The 16,871-nt window shown below is 36.5% G+C and overlaps 1 protein-coding gene across 3 annotated transcripts in view; it reads right to left on the bottom strand.

The window, feature by feature from the left end:
- The window catches only part of PREX2 (phosphatidylinositol-3,4,5-trisphosphate dependent Rac exchange factor 2), a 307,122-nt gene that overhangs the window by 213,278 nt on the left and 76,973 nt on the right, over window positions 1-16,871 (bottom strand). For all 3 annotated transcript variants that reach the window (XR_013178245.1, XM_077166953.1, XM_077166954.1), the window contains exon 7: window positions 4,993-5,126. Coding sequence is in view for 2 of the 3 variants with exons in the window: in XM_077166953.1 (XP_077023068.1) it covers window positions 4,993-5,126 (134 nt within the window). In the remaining variant the exon portion in view is untranslated. The remainder of the gene's footprint in view (window positions 1-4,992; window positions 5,127-16,871) is intronic.

Here is a 16,871-nt window from a genome sequence, read left to right as displayed (position 1 = left end):
TGACTCAGTGTGCTTTCACACCCCCAGGTTCCTCATGAGAGGGTGGACTATTTTTCTTGGAAAACATTGCATGGCCCTGCCTTATCCATCCTTAAACCTTCATCAAAATTTAGTAGTCTTTCATTACTACTAAGGAAAACTAACTAAACAGATTAATTAATCTGACTGGGAATCTATTAGCCCCAAAACTTTTCTACTCTGCACTCCCCATGTTCGATTTGAAAATGGCCTCTAACTGTCCCTTGTTAGTGAGATAAAGTTAATGCTAGAAAGCAGGACTTCGGCCAGCTAGCCATGAAGGCTGGCATCTGACAAGACTGAATGCATGGATGAAGGAGGAGTCAGCCAATCACAGCACGTATGGGATGGTGTTTTCTTTTGGGCAGGAAAATAGTACCATCTCTTCTTGCAAGAAAAAGAATTTCTTATAACGATATATATATTATATACTATAAACCATATTTAAAAGGCTTAAGATCCATGAGAATGGTTTTCATTGCAGGCAAATAATCATCGTTTAAAATTTTTAAAAAACAATCTATAATTGGGTACTGTTTTCCAAAGTATTTTCTTTGCAATCTTGCTATGACCTCTGTAGAGATTTTTTTTGTTTCTCTTGACCTACAGAGATTAATATGCAATATGAAATTCCAGTAAGCATCTAACCAGTGCTATAATATTAGCTTAATATAGAGAGATCTTTGCTCTCTTCACAAAATGACTCTCTTGAAGCCATTTCAATCTTTGGAATAAAAAACTTATGTTTTAGAAATACTTTGGCTCTATAACGTAGATAAAGGATTTGCATATCAAGATTCTATAATTTCTTCCCTAATTATGTTTACAAAGGTCGCTAGGACACTAGGTCCAATACATAGGAATGCTTGCAGCCACACTGTTCATGTAGCAGAAAAACTGGAAACAACCCTAAAACCACTCACGGGAAAATGGATAATTAAATTGTGATAAACTAAAATGCAATGTATTCAACTAATGGAATATTTTGTAGTAGTGAAATTAATGCTACATACGACATGGGAATGTATCTAAGAAACAACACTGAGCATAAAATACAAATTGCAGAAAATTAAATATATTATGATACTGTCTAATAAAGCTCATAGAAAAGAAAAACTAAGCAATATATTATTTAGTATATGTATGATATAAAACTATCTTTTAAAAAATAAGGAATGGGTAAATGCAAAATATAGAGTAGTGTTTTTTTCTGGGTGGGAAGCAGGGAGTTAGGTACAAGGAGCAAACAGGTAGATTGAAGGTTATTGGTAATATGCTATTTGTGAATGGGGGTAGGGAATTAATGGGTTAATGTTCTGTTTGTAATGTAAGATGAGGAGTGGCTGGTGAGTTAGTCATTTTATCAGTGTTTCATAACTTAAATATATGTTACAAGTAAGCATGTATGTGTAGCAAATACTATATATTAAATTATTTAAAAGACAAGCTTCATATAAGATTAGTAACACTAGAAAGATACAGAATAAGGATGCCTAATCTAGCACTCCACCCTTTAAAATATATAAACTCTAGAATTAAAATAAATTTATCAAGTCCCTGGTTCTTTTCATTACAATATTACAGAAGTTTAGAAAAGGATCAGTTTACTAATACTTTCTGAAGAATCTTTAGGACTTAGCAACTATATGATGAGGTGAGGCTCATAAAAGAGATGGAGTATTCAAAAAGGAAGAGAATAGATGATGCTACTCAAACTGCATCAATGGATAATGGATCAATGGACACACTGATCTACTTAGTTATTTCCATTTCTAATTACTATGTATTTGGTCTACTCATACATTCGTTAATGATCAGAGTTTTAATTTCTAAAACTTTTCCTGTTGTTTAACTTATTTAACAATTACAGCCACAAGGCCATAAGTGATATCATTTATAACTCATTAAGGTTAATTTGCAAACGTTTTGGACTTGAGGGTAAGCATATACATAAGGATGGATAAACTGCAATGAAAAAGGTTCCATTCTCAAATAGATAAAAAAAATGTTTAATAACTGCACCAAACCACCTGAACCACTTAAAATTTTAATGGCTTGCATACAAGTAAAATTAACAACCTTTCTATATCTTCCCAAAGCCTCTTTCTAGTAATCTCAATCCGCTATCAAAGTATTTAGAAGAGTATAGTAAAAGAAATAAACAGGATCATTTCCCCCTGTGATTTAAAGGAATTAAAACAAAAATTCATTAAAATAAAGATAAAAACAATTTAATTATGCTTTGACTCTAATCCTGATTCATTTCCTCCATGAAGGTACATGGTCCAGACTTAAATTTTCTCAGTTCCTGCCATTGCATTTTCAAATTAACATCTTGTACTAAAGAACCCTATTACCATAACCCATAAAACAGAATTATTGTATCAACAGAGTTGCCAACTCTTCACTAATTTGTGGTGAGCATCTTGCTAACTGACTGCATAAAACCCATTTCAAAAGATGAATGATGTTCCCTTAATCTTGCCTTGTAAAGCAGCCAGTTTGAGTCTGTCTTTCTCATTCTAGCAGAAAATGTTTGGCCATACATTTCTAATTTCTGAACTTAGAACAGTCACTCAAAATCCTGAACTGTCTACCAGTACCTTTAAATTTAATAAAGTCTTTTGGGACATTTCATGGAAACTAACAGGTCCTAGGTACAATTAGGAAGAGTAACATGAAAGTCGAGGAAATTTCTCCTTTTAGTTAGCTCTATTATGTTGTTATTTAACCTGCAAAACATTTCCTCCCAAGAGTTCAAAGAAATATCTTATAATATAACCACCTTCTAAAGAAAAAAATATATATCCATGCTTTGAAGCAAATAACGTTACATTTAGTAACAATTATTTAAACTAATGATGAGGAAGCTATACCAGGGATTTGTTTTGGGTTCATTTATTTAACATGTATTTTCAGAGTGTCTATTGCACGCCTGGGGCTATGTCACTCTCCGAGAAAATTGCAGTGAATACCCAGCAAGACCCCTGTTCTCAGGGATCTCACAGTCTGTTCTAGTAGAGGTGGCAGAAAATAAATAAGGAAGGAAGAAAATAACAGCTACTGACAAGACCTTTGCAGATAAATAGGATAGAGTGATGTGATAAAGAATGGCCAGCTACTTTTGATTAGAGTTGCTGGGGATGGTATTTCTGAGGAAGTGATATTTAAGCTGAGATCTGAACGAGATGAAGAAGCCAGCCATGGAAAAGTTAGAGAGGAGAGCAAACTGGGAAGGGGGAAGAGTGCAAAGTCCATAGGAAAGAACATTTGACATAATCAAGGAAAGAAAGAAGCAAGCTAACAAGGGTGTCATGCCTAGTGAAATCAGAAACATGGCAGTCAAGTAGGTAGGGCTGAACTGTACAGAGTTTTTTTTATAAACCAGGGTAAAGAATTTGCACTTTATTTTAAGAAGTCAATGAGGTTTTCAGCAAGGGAATAATACGGCCTGATTTGAGTTTTTAAAAGATACTCAGCTTTCTGTGTACATCAGAAATTTATAAATTTGGAGCACTAAGAGAAGGTCCAGTGGGACCACTCAGGAGACAACTGCTATGAACCACCCAAGAGAGAAGTACCAGTGCAAGGTCTAAGGCAGTGCTGAGATGGACAGATGAGAAGAGCTTTGCGCATGCTTTGAAAGCAGAATCAGTAACGTTTTCTAATGGGTCAGATGGAGGAGACTGGTGGGAAGATTAGAACCAAGACTAACTCCTAGATGTTGGAACTGAGGACACCAACAGTTGGGGAGAGTCACGGCGGGAGTAGCTTTAGGAGAGGAAATCAAGAATTCTATTTCTCCTGTGTTATGCTTGAGAATCCTTCAGCCTTCACACTAGAGGATGTCAAATGGGAAGGATATAAGTCTAGAATTCTGGGTCACAGATAGAGAGTTGAAAGCAATTGGCATAGATGCAGAATGCGATGCTAGGGAATTGGATAAAATCATTTATGAAGAATACAGGAACAAAGAAAGGAAAAGGGAGTCGAAGGCAGAGTACCACCGTAGTCTAATATTTAGTCAAGAGAGTGGCATGTTACAAATGTAAAGAGGAGAAAATGTTTTAATAAAGGAGAAGTACTCAGCCTAAGCGAATAGCTGCTAAGAAAACAAGCAAAACCTTAAAGAACAGAAAATCACCACCGGATTTGAAAACATGGAGGTCAGCTTGACCCTGACACAAGCAGCTTAGTGGAAGAGGCAGGACTAAAGCCCCACTGAATTTTGTTGAGAAGAGAATAAGGAAGTTGAATAAGGGATGACAGAAATCTATTTCAAGTAGGTTTGTGGTGAAGGAGAACAGAGAGATGGGACAGAGGACAGCATAAAATTAAAGAACTTTTTTTTTAAGATAGGAAATATTAAAGAATGTTTGAAGCCAAAAAAGTGGTAAGGCCAATTAGTGTCAATTTTAATACTAAGGTAATAGTGGTAATGCTGATATTCATTATCTTTATACTTAATACAGCTTAAATGTGAATACCAGCAGAGAAGAGCCAGGAAAAAAAGCAGATGATGTTCAGGGTGGGAGACTTAAACTTGAGCTTGCAATTTTATAACTGTTGATGTTGACAAGGCAAAGCTATGACCATAGGACAAGTAGCTCGGAAAAGCATGGAGGAAAGCATTTCACGTGAGGAGACAGAACTTCCAGGTCCAAAATACTGCCCAGAATTTCCACGAGAGTTTTTGAACATACCAAAAATGGTGACAAGAGTAGGGTAGAAACAGAGCCAAGAGCTAAAGCAATCAATGACTTCCCATGTGGAGTGGAGATATTAAGCATTCAGTACAAGTGAGTAATCATTCAATTAGGTTTCACAAGGAGGTAAAGACAACAATCATAAAATAGACTGCGACAGTGGGGAAGTTTGCTGATGAGCTCATAAGCTCCTGGGAACTCAGAGGGAAAGGCTAAATCTATAAGAGGGATAAACAATTTCTTAAGCGTTTTCTATTTATCATCTTACCTGTGTTTTCTTTTGCAATACACCAAAAGATTATCAAAAAGAAAAAACACCCGTTCTTGAATATTTCCAGAAGATATTTTCAGTAAGATTCCACACATTAGCATTTCAGTGCAGGTGTCAGTGATGCTGGACCCCTAAGGGAGGGGGATAATCATGTCTGATTATTTAATAGAAGTTTGTGTGTATAATTATTATTCCTCTCAAAATGTTACTTGTTTTCATTTTAAGATGCAACATATATTCGGGATAAAAGTTCAAACAGTACAAATACGAACAATGCGTACGTATACATGTACAATGTGTAACGTATACAAATTTATACATGAATGTAGGTCTCCTCTTTCCAGTCTACTGCAGATCACTCAGCAGATAAAACTGTTAAGAGATTTCATATATTTTATATACATGCACAGACACAAGTACATATAACACATCTTAACTATATTTTTTTAAAAAGGAGATGATTTCAAACTAATCTATCGTAATGTCCGTAACTTTCCTTTTCTCTTCTTCTTTCTTCCCAGCATAGGAAAAAGGCTCCATAGATGTAATTTATTCAATCCTCTTACCCAGTCTCTCAGAAAATATTATCCAAGCTTACAGAAACTCAGGAGACTAATATATATATACACTAAAAAGCAGACATACTACTGTTGATATAGCAAGAAACATATATTAATATATATAGCTTGAATGCTCCCGTGAATATGACCAACACAATCTCCCTTTATACATGGGCCTCTTTGGAAAGCCAGATTATAATCAGAAAGATTCTCCCTGAATGACAACGAGGGGGAGTTTGGAAGCATCTGGCTAGAAGAATCCATCCAGCACCTGGACAAAACTGTCCAGCATCACGACTCTCTCCTTCTTTCTTTTTTCTCCACTCCCCTCCAAATTATACACTGACCCGGTTCCTCTGATTCTGTAGCTACGTTCATGCCTTCAGACAGTGATAGAAAGGTGATCATAAGGCTTAATTTATATAACCAGCATGAGGACTAATCGGACAGTGTATGTAAAGTGCCCATCACAATGCCTAGCGGCTAACAGGTTGGTTCAGTCATTCCTACCAGATTGCAAGGTGGTCTGCACCTACAACGGGACTGCATTTGAGTCTCTGCTGTGGTTCAATTCAGGTTGACTTTATGGTTTTATCCTTTGAAGACATTTTCATTCTTTTGCTCTCACATTACTGAGGGTGGATACTTCTTGTTGCTTCAGGCAACACCTATGTCTTCCCTGATGGAAATGGCCATCCAGCCTGTTCTTGAATCCTTCCAGAAAATTAACTCATTCCCTTATAAGGCAGTCCATTTCATTTTTAGCTACCTTAAAATTTCCTTCCTATTGTAGACCTAAAATCCATCCCCCTTTCCATTCACAGACTCTAGTTTTCCCTCCTAGAAGGAGGTGGGTAGGGAGAAGGCACCCTTTTCATGACGACAGGCCCACCAAAATCTGAACCTAGTTAACATGTTTCCCTTCTGTCTTCCAGGCTATGCATCCCCAGATTCTCTGACCATTTATCACATGATTTGGTTTCAGGAATGTGGATGATCCTGATAGAGTTTCCCTGGACCTTCTCCAGGCTTTCAGGGACCCCCTTAATATATAACAGCCAGAAGTGAACACAACCATCCAGACGTAAGCCAGCAAATGAAGAATATAGTGACACTCCGATTTCTCCAGTCCCTTATACTACATATGAATTAATTCAGCATAAGACTATGTTAGCATATTTATGAGAACTCCACCCTACAACTGATTCATAATGCTCCTGTAGTCAAATAAGGCCCTAGGTTTTCTTCCTACACTTCATACTTGAATAGTTTGACTTTTGAATAATCTAGTTCACATGGATATCAAAGGAAATTCTTGTTAACTCTTGTTAATAGACAGATATATTATATCTAAGTATGATCATAAGCCTATTAGCTTCTAGCTCCCAATTAAAACACGGAATAAGATTAATTGACCTCTTTGAAGTTAATACTTTGTTTTATCAGAGGGAACATCAAGTAGAATCATCCATAGTTCTGGAATTCATGCTGCAAATTGTATCTCATAACAAACACATAATATCACTCATATTAGATTTTACCGAATCCAACTGATACGCTTTTATCCCTGAAGCAATGTGATTTTAACATTTACAGCAGTCTAAATAATTAATTCAATATCATCTTTTAACATCTTCTACACCAGTGATCTACTATCATGATGTAAAATATCTTTCCTAAGTATTTAATTCTCAGGGAATTCCTTATCCACTAAGGGGATCTCTATCAAAACATGCATATTTCTCTAAAAATCTCATCCTGATAGAATGGCTTATAGCATTTTGCTTTTCACCAAATTTAACTTTTAGATTATAAGGAATTTCCATGATGTCTTTATCTTGATTTAATCTGTGCATTATTTCCATGACAATGGCAACTGAAAATACATTAAAGATTTTTTAACCATAGACATGGACAAAATAATAGATCATGAAGAAAAGCTAGTTGAACATAGATACAACTTTCCAGTAGTCACGGCATGCTTACCATCTTAAATCCACTCCATGTGCAGTTAATAAATATTTGCTTTTTAAATAATATTGTAGCATATTTTCCCCTCACTTACATGATAAACTCTATCTTTTCCTATAAAAAAAGAACCTCATAATGGCTTTATCTTTGAAATAATGAAGTTTACAGATGGTAAACACTAGGTTTAACAATTTTCATTTATTTATAAGCATCAGGAGTGTCCAGAGTTAATGATAAAATAGCCAAGCTCCAAAGTTTGCAAGAGAAATAGAAATTAATTATGACTATAACCCATCAGATTACCAGGGAAGAGTCAGGAACACTAAATTCTATAAAAATGAGACTGTCCGATGATTGAGCTGGAAAACCAAACATGTGAAAGCAATAAAACATGCCAGGCATATGGGACCTGGCAACAAGGGATTGATTGAGAAAGACTTCTTGACAAAAGGGGGAAGAGAGAAACGAGACAAAATAAAGTTTCAGGGGCTGAGAGATTTGAAACAGAGTTGAGAGGATATCCTGGAGGTTATTCTTATGCATTATATACAGATCCCTTTTCAGTTTATGGTGTATTGGAGTGGCTACAAGGAAGTACCTGAAACTGTTGAGCTAAGTTCCAGTAGCCTAAATTCTTGAAGACAATTGTATAAAGATATGACCTTTACACTGTGACTGTGTGTTTGTGAAAACCTTGTGTCTGATGCTCCTTTTATCCAGGGTATGGACCGATGAATAAAAAAAAATATGGATAAAATAAATAAATAAGAGGGGGGACAAAGGGTAAAATAAATTGGGTAGATGGAAATACTAGAGGCCAATGAGAGGGAGGGGAACGGGGTATGGTATGTATGAGCATTTTCTTTTTATTTCTTTTATTTATTTATTTTTTCCATGGGCAGGCACCAGGAATTGAACCTGGGTCTCTGGCATGGCAGATGAGAACTCTGCCTGCTGAGCCACCACTGCCTACCCTCTTTTTGTTTCTTTTTCTGAAGTGATACGAATGTTCTAAAAAATGATCATGGTGTTGAATACACAACTAGGTGATGATATTGTGAGCCACTGATTGTACAGAATGTATGTGTGTGAAGATTTCTCAATAAAAATATTAAAAAAAACAAAAACACGTGAGGCATATCATCAGAAAGGAGCAAAGACTCTAGGACAATGGCTCTCAAATTTTAGCATGAAGAAAACACACCCGATGGGCCTGTTAAAACTTCCAGGTTCCCTTAGGCACTCCCAGAGCCTGAAATTGAGTGATTCTGATGCACGGGGTAGATGTGTCACCACCTTAAGTAACACTGCTGGGAGGCTTTGTGAGCCTGACTGGGTCCCAGTGCTCAGACAGACAGAGTGGCAGCACTGCTGACAGAAGCAGGGCTTCTGGGGGAACACTGGGATTCCCAGCTTCATCCCCACGCCTCAGGGACACGAAGGTTTTGTTTTCTTTGTTTAGTTTTTTAAATGAAATTTTATTGAGATATATTCACATATCATATAATCATCCAAAGTCTACCATCAGTGCGTCATAGTATCATCATAGAGTTGTGGATTCATCACCACAATCAATTTTTGAACATTTTCATTACTCAAAAAAAAATTAAAATTAAAATTAAAATTAAAAAGAACACCCCTAAAAGGTTCATACTCCTTATCCATCCTATTATTTTTTGTCCTTATTTGTTTTACTCATCTGCTCATACACTGGATAAGAGGAGTGTCAGTCACAAGGTTTTCACAGTCACATAGTCACGCTGTAAAAGGTGTATAGTCATACAATCGTCTTCAAGAATCTAGGCTGCTGGATTACAGTTCAACGGTTTGGGGTATTTCCTTCTAGCTATTCTAACCCACCAAAAACTAAAAAGGGATATCTATATAATACATAACAAGAGGTTTCCAGAATGACCTCTCAACTAAGAAAAGAAGGTTTATTGCAAGCTATGCTGTCATGTTCCCATCTAGGATATATTTCATTATCACCAAGTATTCATTTAAATCTGCATCATGTTACTTGGTCGCATTTTATCTTCACTTTGAAAATCAAGGCCATTTTTTTAAAATCTAGATGTCCATTCTCTGTTAAATACATATTACGTCTCTGAATGACCAAGCATAATAAATGCTTTGGTTTAGATGACTACTAAAATCAGGTTTTTAATATGCCAAACATTTTCTCCTGGTCTAAACCTCTAGACCTCTCTCTTCCTAAGGATTTAGAGAAAACCAAATGTTTATTTAATGAATCAGCTTTGTTGACCGTTCCATGGGTCGCCATGTAGATTTGAGGGGCAGCAGATTACTGTGCTGTAAAAACCTCTGCTCACAAAATCAAGTTGCTTTTCTAAGTGTCTGTAATGACATACTGCAGCCATAAACAAACATTTGAAAGAATTATTTTTTAAAAGCAAGAGGGCTTTGCATAAATCATAATCATGAAACTTCCAAAAGCCATTTCATATAATATATATATGTTCAATGAAGATATTTTAAAATCTTATTTTTACCCATGTAATTCAGAGTTCTGCTGCTTTTTTAGCAATTTCTAAGAAACTCACCAAATGACGTACTTTTGTTCTCTCCAAAGTCTGTCTTTTCTTAAATGTGCATTTCCCACAGGAAGCTATATTTATAATTAAAAAATCAAAGACCATTTGCTTGGGATGAATTGTACATGTAGAATTAGTTACACAGCAAAACCTGTGCTAGGAAGTTACAATGAGAGTTTAATCATGGCTGGTTTTCTGAGACTGGGAAAGGAAGGCTGACTGATAGCGCAAGGTAAGCGGCAATCAATAACAACTGCAAGCAGTGGTGATGGGAAAATCACTCTCAGGTCTTTCTCATTCCAAAACCTTCTCTCTTTCTATCCCCAGCTGGGGAAACCTGCTTTATTCCTCTTCCACCACCACCAGCCCAGCAATGCAAAGGGTAAAACACTCACACTTTGGGAAACCCATCCATATAGTCCCACAGAAAAAAGAAACAGAACCAGTACTGTAGAAATATCTTTACAAACTTGAATTTCAAGCAACCATGGGTTGTTCAACTGTAATACCAGGAAGTGAAAAACCTCACAGGGTACATTTGTGAAATATAAACCCATACAGGATGCTAAAGAGGATTAAAGAATATCAAAGTAGCAGAAAAATTAACATGGAGGAATCACTGCATTAACCAGAAGAGCCACTACTATCTTACAATAGTGAGAAGATACCAACAATTAATGACATAACTACAGTGCAAGTGTATCAGCCATTCAATTTACAAATACTTGGGAGGCTGATATGTATCAGACAATGTCCTAGACGTTGCAGACCCATAGATTAATGAGACACAGCCTCCACTTCTCAAGCAGGATATTTACCAGCAGAAGAAATGCATACGTAAACACAGAATTAAATGCAGTGTGATCACTGTAACAATAGAACATTAATAAAGGGAGCTCTGGCATGAACTAACAATGATAAGAGACCTATTAGGGAAGGCTGTGTGTGTTTACAATTATGTAGTTCATTCTGTGCTGTGGTTCTAGATTTCAGTCATTCTCCAAGCAATTTTCTTTGCCAAATTTATGAAGCACACCATTTAATTATGGTTAAGAGATCAATCTGGATAAGTGGAACAAACTGATGATTTCAATCAAGATGAGAACTCGGAAGAAGCCCACGATGGTGATACTCCTTGCCAGCTGGAGGCCTGAACGGCTCTTTTTTTTTTAACCTAAGTGTGCCTCATGCTACCAGGTCCAGCAAGAAAACTTCAACAATTCAGAACCTAATTTCTTAAGAGGTTGAAAAATTTTTGAATGCATGGTTAAGGCATATAAGTGGTAGCCAAATTATATGGTCACTCTCCATAAAGAACTCTTTTAAATTTTGAAGCACTTTCACAGAATTTAACATAGGAGCATTAAGAATTTCATAAATTGGACACACTTGTGAGGTGCCAAATACATTTTCAGAAAATGGCAATCACCAGAAAAGACAATCAGAAGCTTGTGTATGTAGTTTATGGATTTTTCCTAATTTCCAATGTGACATCAAACACTAAAACCATAATTTCTGAAGAATTGCAATAATTCTCTTCTCCACATACAGAATAAAACTAAATATTGCTAAACTTATATAAGGACTGTTTGAAAAGGTAAGCCCTTTTCATGTTAACCCATTTTCTTACTATAAATAACATAAGGTAGGTGCTTTGGTTTGCTAAATGCTGCCAGAATGCAATATATTAGAAATGGAACGGCTTTTAAAAAGAAAATTTATTAAGTTACAAGGTTACAATTGTAATGCCATAAAAATATCCTAACTAAGGCATTCAGAGAAGCATAGCTTGACTCAAGAAAGGCCAGTCAGAGAAGGCAAGTGGCAGGCATCTGCTGGTCCCTGATCCTGGTTCCACTGCTCCCAGCTTCTGATGCCAGTGGTTTTCTCTCTAAGCATCTGTGAACCTTCACTTAACTCCAGGACACAACTCCGGGTTCTGGCTTCCTTAGCATCTCATGGGTGACAACTACTGGGCCCTACATCTCCAAATATCCGTGTCTCGGCCTCTGCTCTCTCTGTTGGCTCTCCAAGCATCTTCAAATGTCTGCTTCTCTGCCGACTCTGAGCTTTCTCCAAAATGTTCCCCCTTTTAAAGGACTCCAGTAAACTAATCAAGGCCCATCTTGAATGGGTGGAGTCATATCTCCATCTAATCAACAGGCCACACCCTACCCACGGGCGAGTCACATCTCCATGAAAGTAATCTAACCAAATGGTCACACCCATTCACAATTGAAAGGAAGAAAAGAGACAGGAACAGTAACTAGATGGGTGCTTCACGTAGGAATAGTTTCAATAGCAAAGGATTAAGAGAATGTCCTAAGAAAACTGAACAAGCTTTTCAATATTCTTACAAAAAAATCTTTTCAAAATGTCAAGACAGCCAAATGTGAAATGAAAAATATATAGTTTTATCATACAATATTCTCAGAAAATGTACGTCCAAAAAAGACAAAAAACAGGCTCAGCTGTCGATTCATTCTTTGTTGGATTCAAATTATTAACTGAAATTACAAGCTAAATTGTGTAACATATTAGATAAAACAAATAACATAAGCTGTCATTTTACCAAGATAAATTCCCAAGCATTCATCTTCCCCCACTTATGAAATGCTGGTCTTCATTACAAGTGGATTTGCTTTCAGTGGTCTTCCAGAACCATTTATCCTCAGATATCAAGGGTCATTTATAAATCAGTTCCACTTAGACAATTTTGTATTTACCATATAACCTAATTACAGTGGATAAAATGAAACAGGTTTCACCAAGAACTTCTAGAAACTTCTAGCAATGCTGGGTCTAAATTTCACACTTATGAAATGACAAGAGAACATGACTTGAAGTCAGAGCATCAATATACCATCAGATGCAAACAGTTACATCTAAGCAGCAACAATATTCCAAAGTTTATTTTAAAAGGGTCTTTGTAGCATTATTTTTCTTGACGGAAAAAAGGTAATCAAGTGGTGCTGCCCAAATTCCTTTTCTGTTTCTTTTTATTTTTCTAAAAGGCAATCATTATCTTTATTACTATTTTTTCCAATACCTTCATGTATTACTAATTCCCTCTCTTATCTTTTAGTATAATATTTTTTTCCTAAACGTGAGAGACCAAGTCCAAACAGGCATATCAAGAACATAAAGTTGAATTACCAAATGACATTATGTTTATTAATGAGCCCTTGTAACTTAGTATGACCCAAAAGGTTTACTGTTATCATTAGAATAAAATCGATCAACCCAAGCAGCAGATAAAACTAACAGTGGTCCTTTTCTAAGAGATGAATCAGTGTTTCTGATTAAATAGCTAATAAACTTCTCTTCCAAGGCATATCAAATGACCCACAATTACCTAAAAAGTAGAGTATCTTATGGAATGTTTTGAATTTGGGATAAGATAAATGACAGAGAAAATAAATTATACTAATAAAAAGTATTATTTCAAAAGTGAGCAATTAAAATGTAAACCACAGAACTTCTGTGGTGGCAGTCACAATATAAATGTGGACATAAAACTGACTTAAAGTGCCATCTTATTTTTAAATGGCAAGCAGGAAAAACAACTTAATCTAAATAATTCACTAAATATTTATCTGAGTGGGTACAAAACATGAGCTTTAGAATCAGTCTGCCAAAATTCTGCTAATTGTTAGTTACCTCAGGTAAGTTATATAACTTTCTTCTTTTATTAAATCTATATAATGGAGACCAAAATACCTCAGCAAAGTAATATGAGGTTCACTAATATTGCTTGCAATTGTGGATCAGTATTTCTCCAAAAGGAAACTGGATGATTGTCAGTCAAGGACCTCTGTCCTCCCCAAGGCCAACTGACCCAGCTATATTAGCAAGATATTGACCTTTGATCGGGACTCTAAAACAGAGTATTATAAGGATTAAAAAAATGATTAAATCTCTTTTATTTTAGCAAGGACATTGATGAGCCTGTCAAACAATTCCAGCTGCCTGGACACCCATTTGATGTCTGATTTCATAGCTTTTCTGTTTATTATATAAGCTACCTAATATCTTTTCAATTAATTTTTCTTTTAGTTTCTGTTCCTCGCAACCAAAGAACCTCAAGTAATATAACACTTTCAGTAGTTAGGTGCATTTTTTAGATGAATGAGTCCAATATCTCAAGGGTAAAATCCAACCACTGAAACAAAGCTTTAAAATACTACCTAAAAAAAACCTAAAATGTGCAAAACACATTTGCACAGTGTTTTACAGTAGTCAAAGCACTTTCACTTATTTCACTCAGTCCCTGTAATAACCATTACCACATACAGAAGCTTGATGTATTATCCTCAAACTAAGGGTGGGTGCCCAGACTGGAAAGCAGGTCTGTTAAACAGCCATGCTCTTTTTGCTGTATTATGAGATTTGGGAACAATAACTTTCAAATGATTATTTGCCTAAATTCAACATAATGGAATGGAAATGATATTTTAGAGGCACAAAATACTAGATAGGAAAGCTATCTGAGAGATTTTATTGTAGAAAGAAATAAAACCGTGGATAATTGAGTGACTTACTTGAGAAAACAATCCATCTATAATGGAAATAATGCAAATTCATGACATATCAGACTTGGATCTGGAATCTTGGAAGTTCAGTTACCGAAACAAGAGGTAGAAAAGACGTCTATGGTGGCCTTCTCTAAACTGTCTGTGGAAGCTTGTAGAAGGAGGTAGAGAGGGAGCTGTTTCCCAACCTTAGCTCAAGGTTGCTAAACTTGAAAACTCTTTAAGGAATTCTACATTCTGCCCTGCCATCCTGTATCTGTCTTTGTTCCTGTCCTAATCGCCCAAACCAGTCTATCTATATCCACACAGCCACCTGAGGGCTGGGCGATAATCCCCACTACCAATTCAAAGTAGCTCTGTAACCTATTCCCACTCCCTCCTCTGAAGGCACAAACTTGTCCTGTATGACTGTGCAACCCTCTATTTTGTGTACCTCCTTTGTCCTACCAAATTAGCACTTCCTCCTGAACTGCCCAAAAGGGGCCAGGTTACCACCCTGGCCCTCTGAGTGCCACAGCTTCCCCTACTTTCTAGAGTGGTAGACTGGGATGGGGAACCATGCTTTTATCATGAGTTGCCAATCAGATGGCTGGGTCCTGCTCCAAGCTGCATCCTCCCAGAACTCCCAAATACCTGTATGGCTGTGACTTCTGTCATCATTTTCAAACCATACTCAAACAGAACTTGTGTTGCAACTCTTCTTGGAAACTGACATTCAGATGATCTTCCTTGCGCTGTAGGAAATGTACCCATATCTGATTTTCCTGAATGTACCACCAAATTCCCTAAAATCTAGCCAGTTTCCCCTGCCTCCATACTCCATTTTCTGATTGCTGCCAGGATGTTGTAAAACCAAGGCTGGGGCCCCTGATCTTGGGGTTCACCCCTATGAAACTTATTCCTGCAAAGGATAGGCTAAGCCTACTTAAAATTAGGCCTAAGAGTCACCCCCAGAGAACTTTTGTTGTTCAGATGTGGCCTCTCTCCCTAAGCCGACACTGCAAATGAACTTACTTCCCTCCCCCCTACGTGGGACATGACTCCCAGGGGTGTAAACCTCCCTGGCAATGTGGCACAGAAATCCCAGGATGAGCTGAGACCCAACATCAAGGGATTGAGAAAACCTTCTTGACCAACAGGGGGAAGAGAGAAATGAGAAAAAATAAAGTGTCAGGAGGGAACTTCCAGGAAGGTAGCCAAATAGACTAGCTTGTAACCCATGTGAAAGTCTGAATTATGTTCTACAACTAATTGCGGTGCTGCACTTTGAAATTTATAGCTTTTTTGTATATATGTTATTTTCACAAAAAAAAAAGAAGAAGACAATTTCAATTGTGATGATACAAAATATTTAAGCCCTCTAGCCTCCTATATTCTGGAGCAGCCAGAAGGAAAAACCTGAGAGGATCATATGGTAGTCCATGACAAACTCTAGGATCTGTTCTCTAACCACTTGTTGTAGAGTGATTTGAAAACTATTGCTTTTTTATTTCTTTGCTTTGTATATATGTTATACTGTACAATAAAAATAGCTTAAAAAAATAAAGTGTCAGTGGCTGAGAGATTTCAAAGTTGAGAGGTTATCCTAGAGGTTACTCTTAACACATTATATACATATCCCTTTTCAGTTTATGCTATATTTGAGTGGCTAAAGGGAAGTATCTGAAACTATAGCGCTGTAAGTGTATGAAGTCATAACGTTTACAATGTTATTGTGTGATTGTGAAAACCTTGTGTCTCATGCTCCCTTTATTTAGGGTATGGACAGGTGAGTAAAAAGTATGGATAAAAAAATAAATAATAAGGAGAACAAAGGTAAAAATATATTGGGTAGATGGAAATACTAGTGGCCAATGAGAAGAAGGAGTAAGGGGTATGGTATGTATGAGTTTTCTTTTTTGATTTCTTTTGCTAGAGTGATGCAAATCTGAAAAATAATCATGGTGATGAATATACAACTATATGATGATACTGTGAGCCACTGATTATACATCATGTATGGAATGTCTGTATGTTAAGAATGTTTGTGTTTGTATGTTGTTTTATCAATAATAAAAAAAAAAAAACAAGGTTGGTGAAATCTAGGTGCCCCCTGCTATGGGCTACATAAGAAATAGTATGGACCCCATACATTCTACCCTTGGAGAACTGGTATACCATGTAAGTAGCATCCATAGTTTTTAAGGAATCCCTTTCATTTCAGCAGCACATTCCATTTTCAGAATACACACAATAAAAAACAAAATTGTGAGAGTCCA

Source organism: Tamandua tetradactyla, chromosome 6, assembly GCF_023851605.1.
Source record: "Tamandua tetradactyla isolate mTamTet1 chromosome 6, mTamTet1.pri, whole genome shotgun sequence".
NCBI lineage: Eukaryota > Metazoa > Chordata > Mammalia > Pilosa > Myrmecophagidae > Tamandua > Tamandua tetradactyla.
This window is presented reverse-complemented; position numbering and strand designations above follow the sequence as displayed.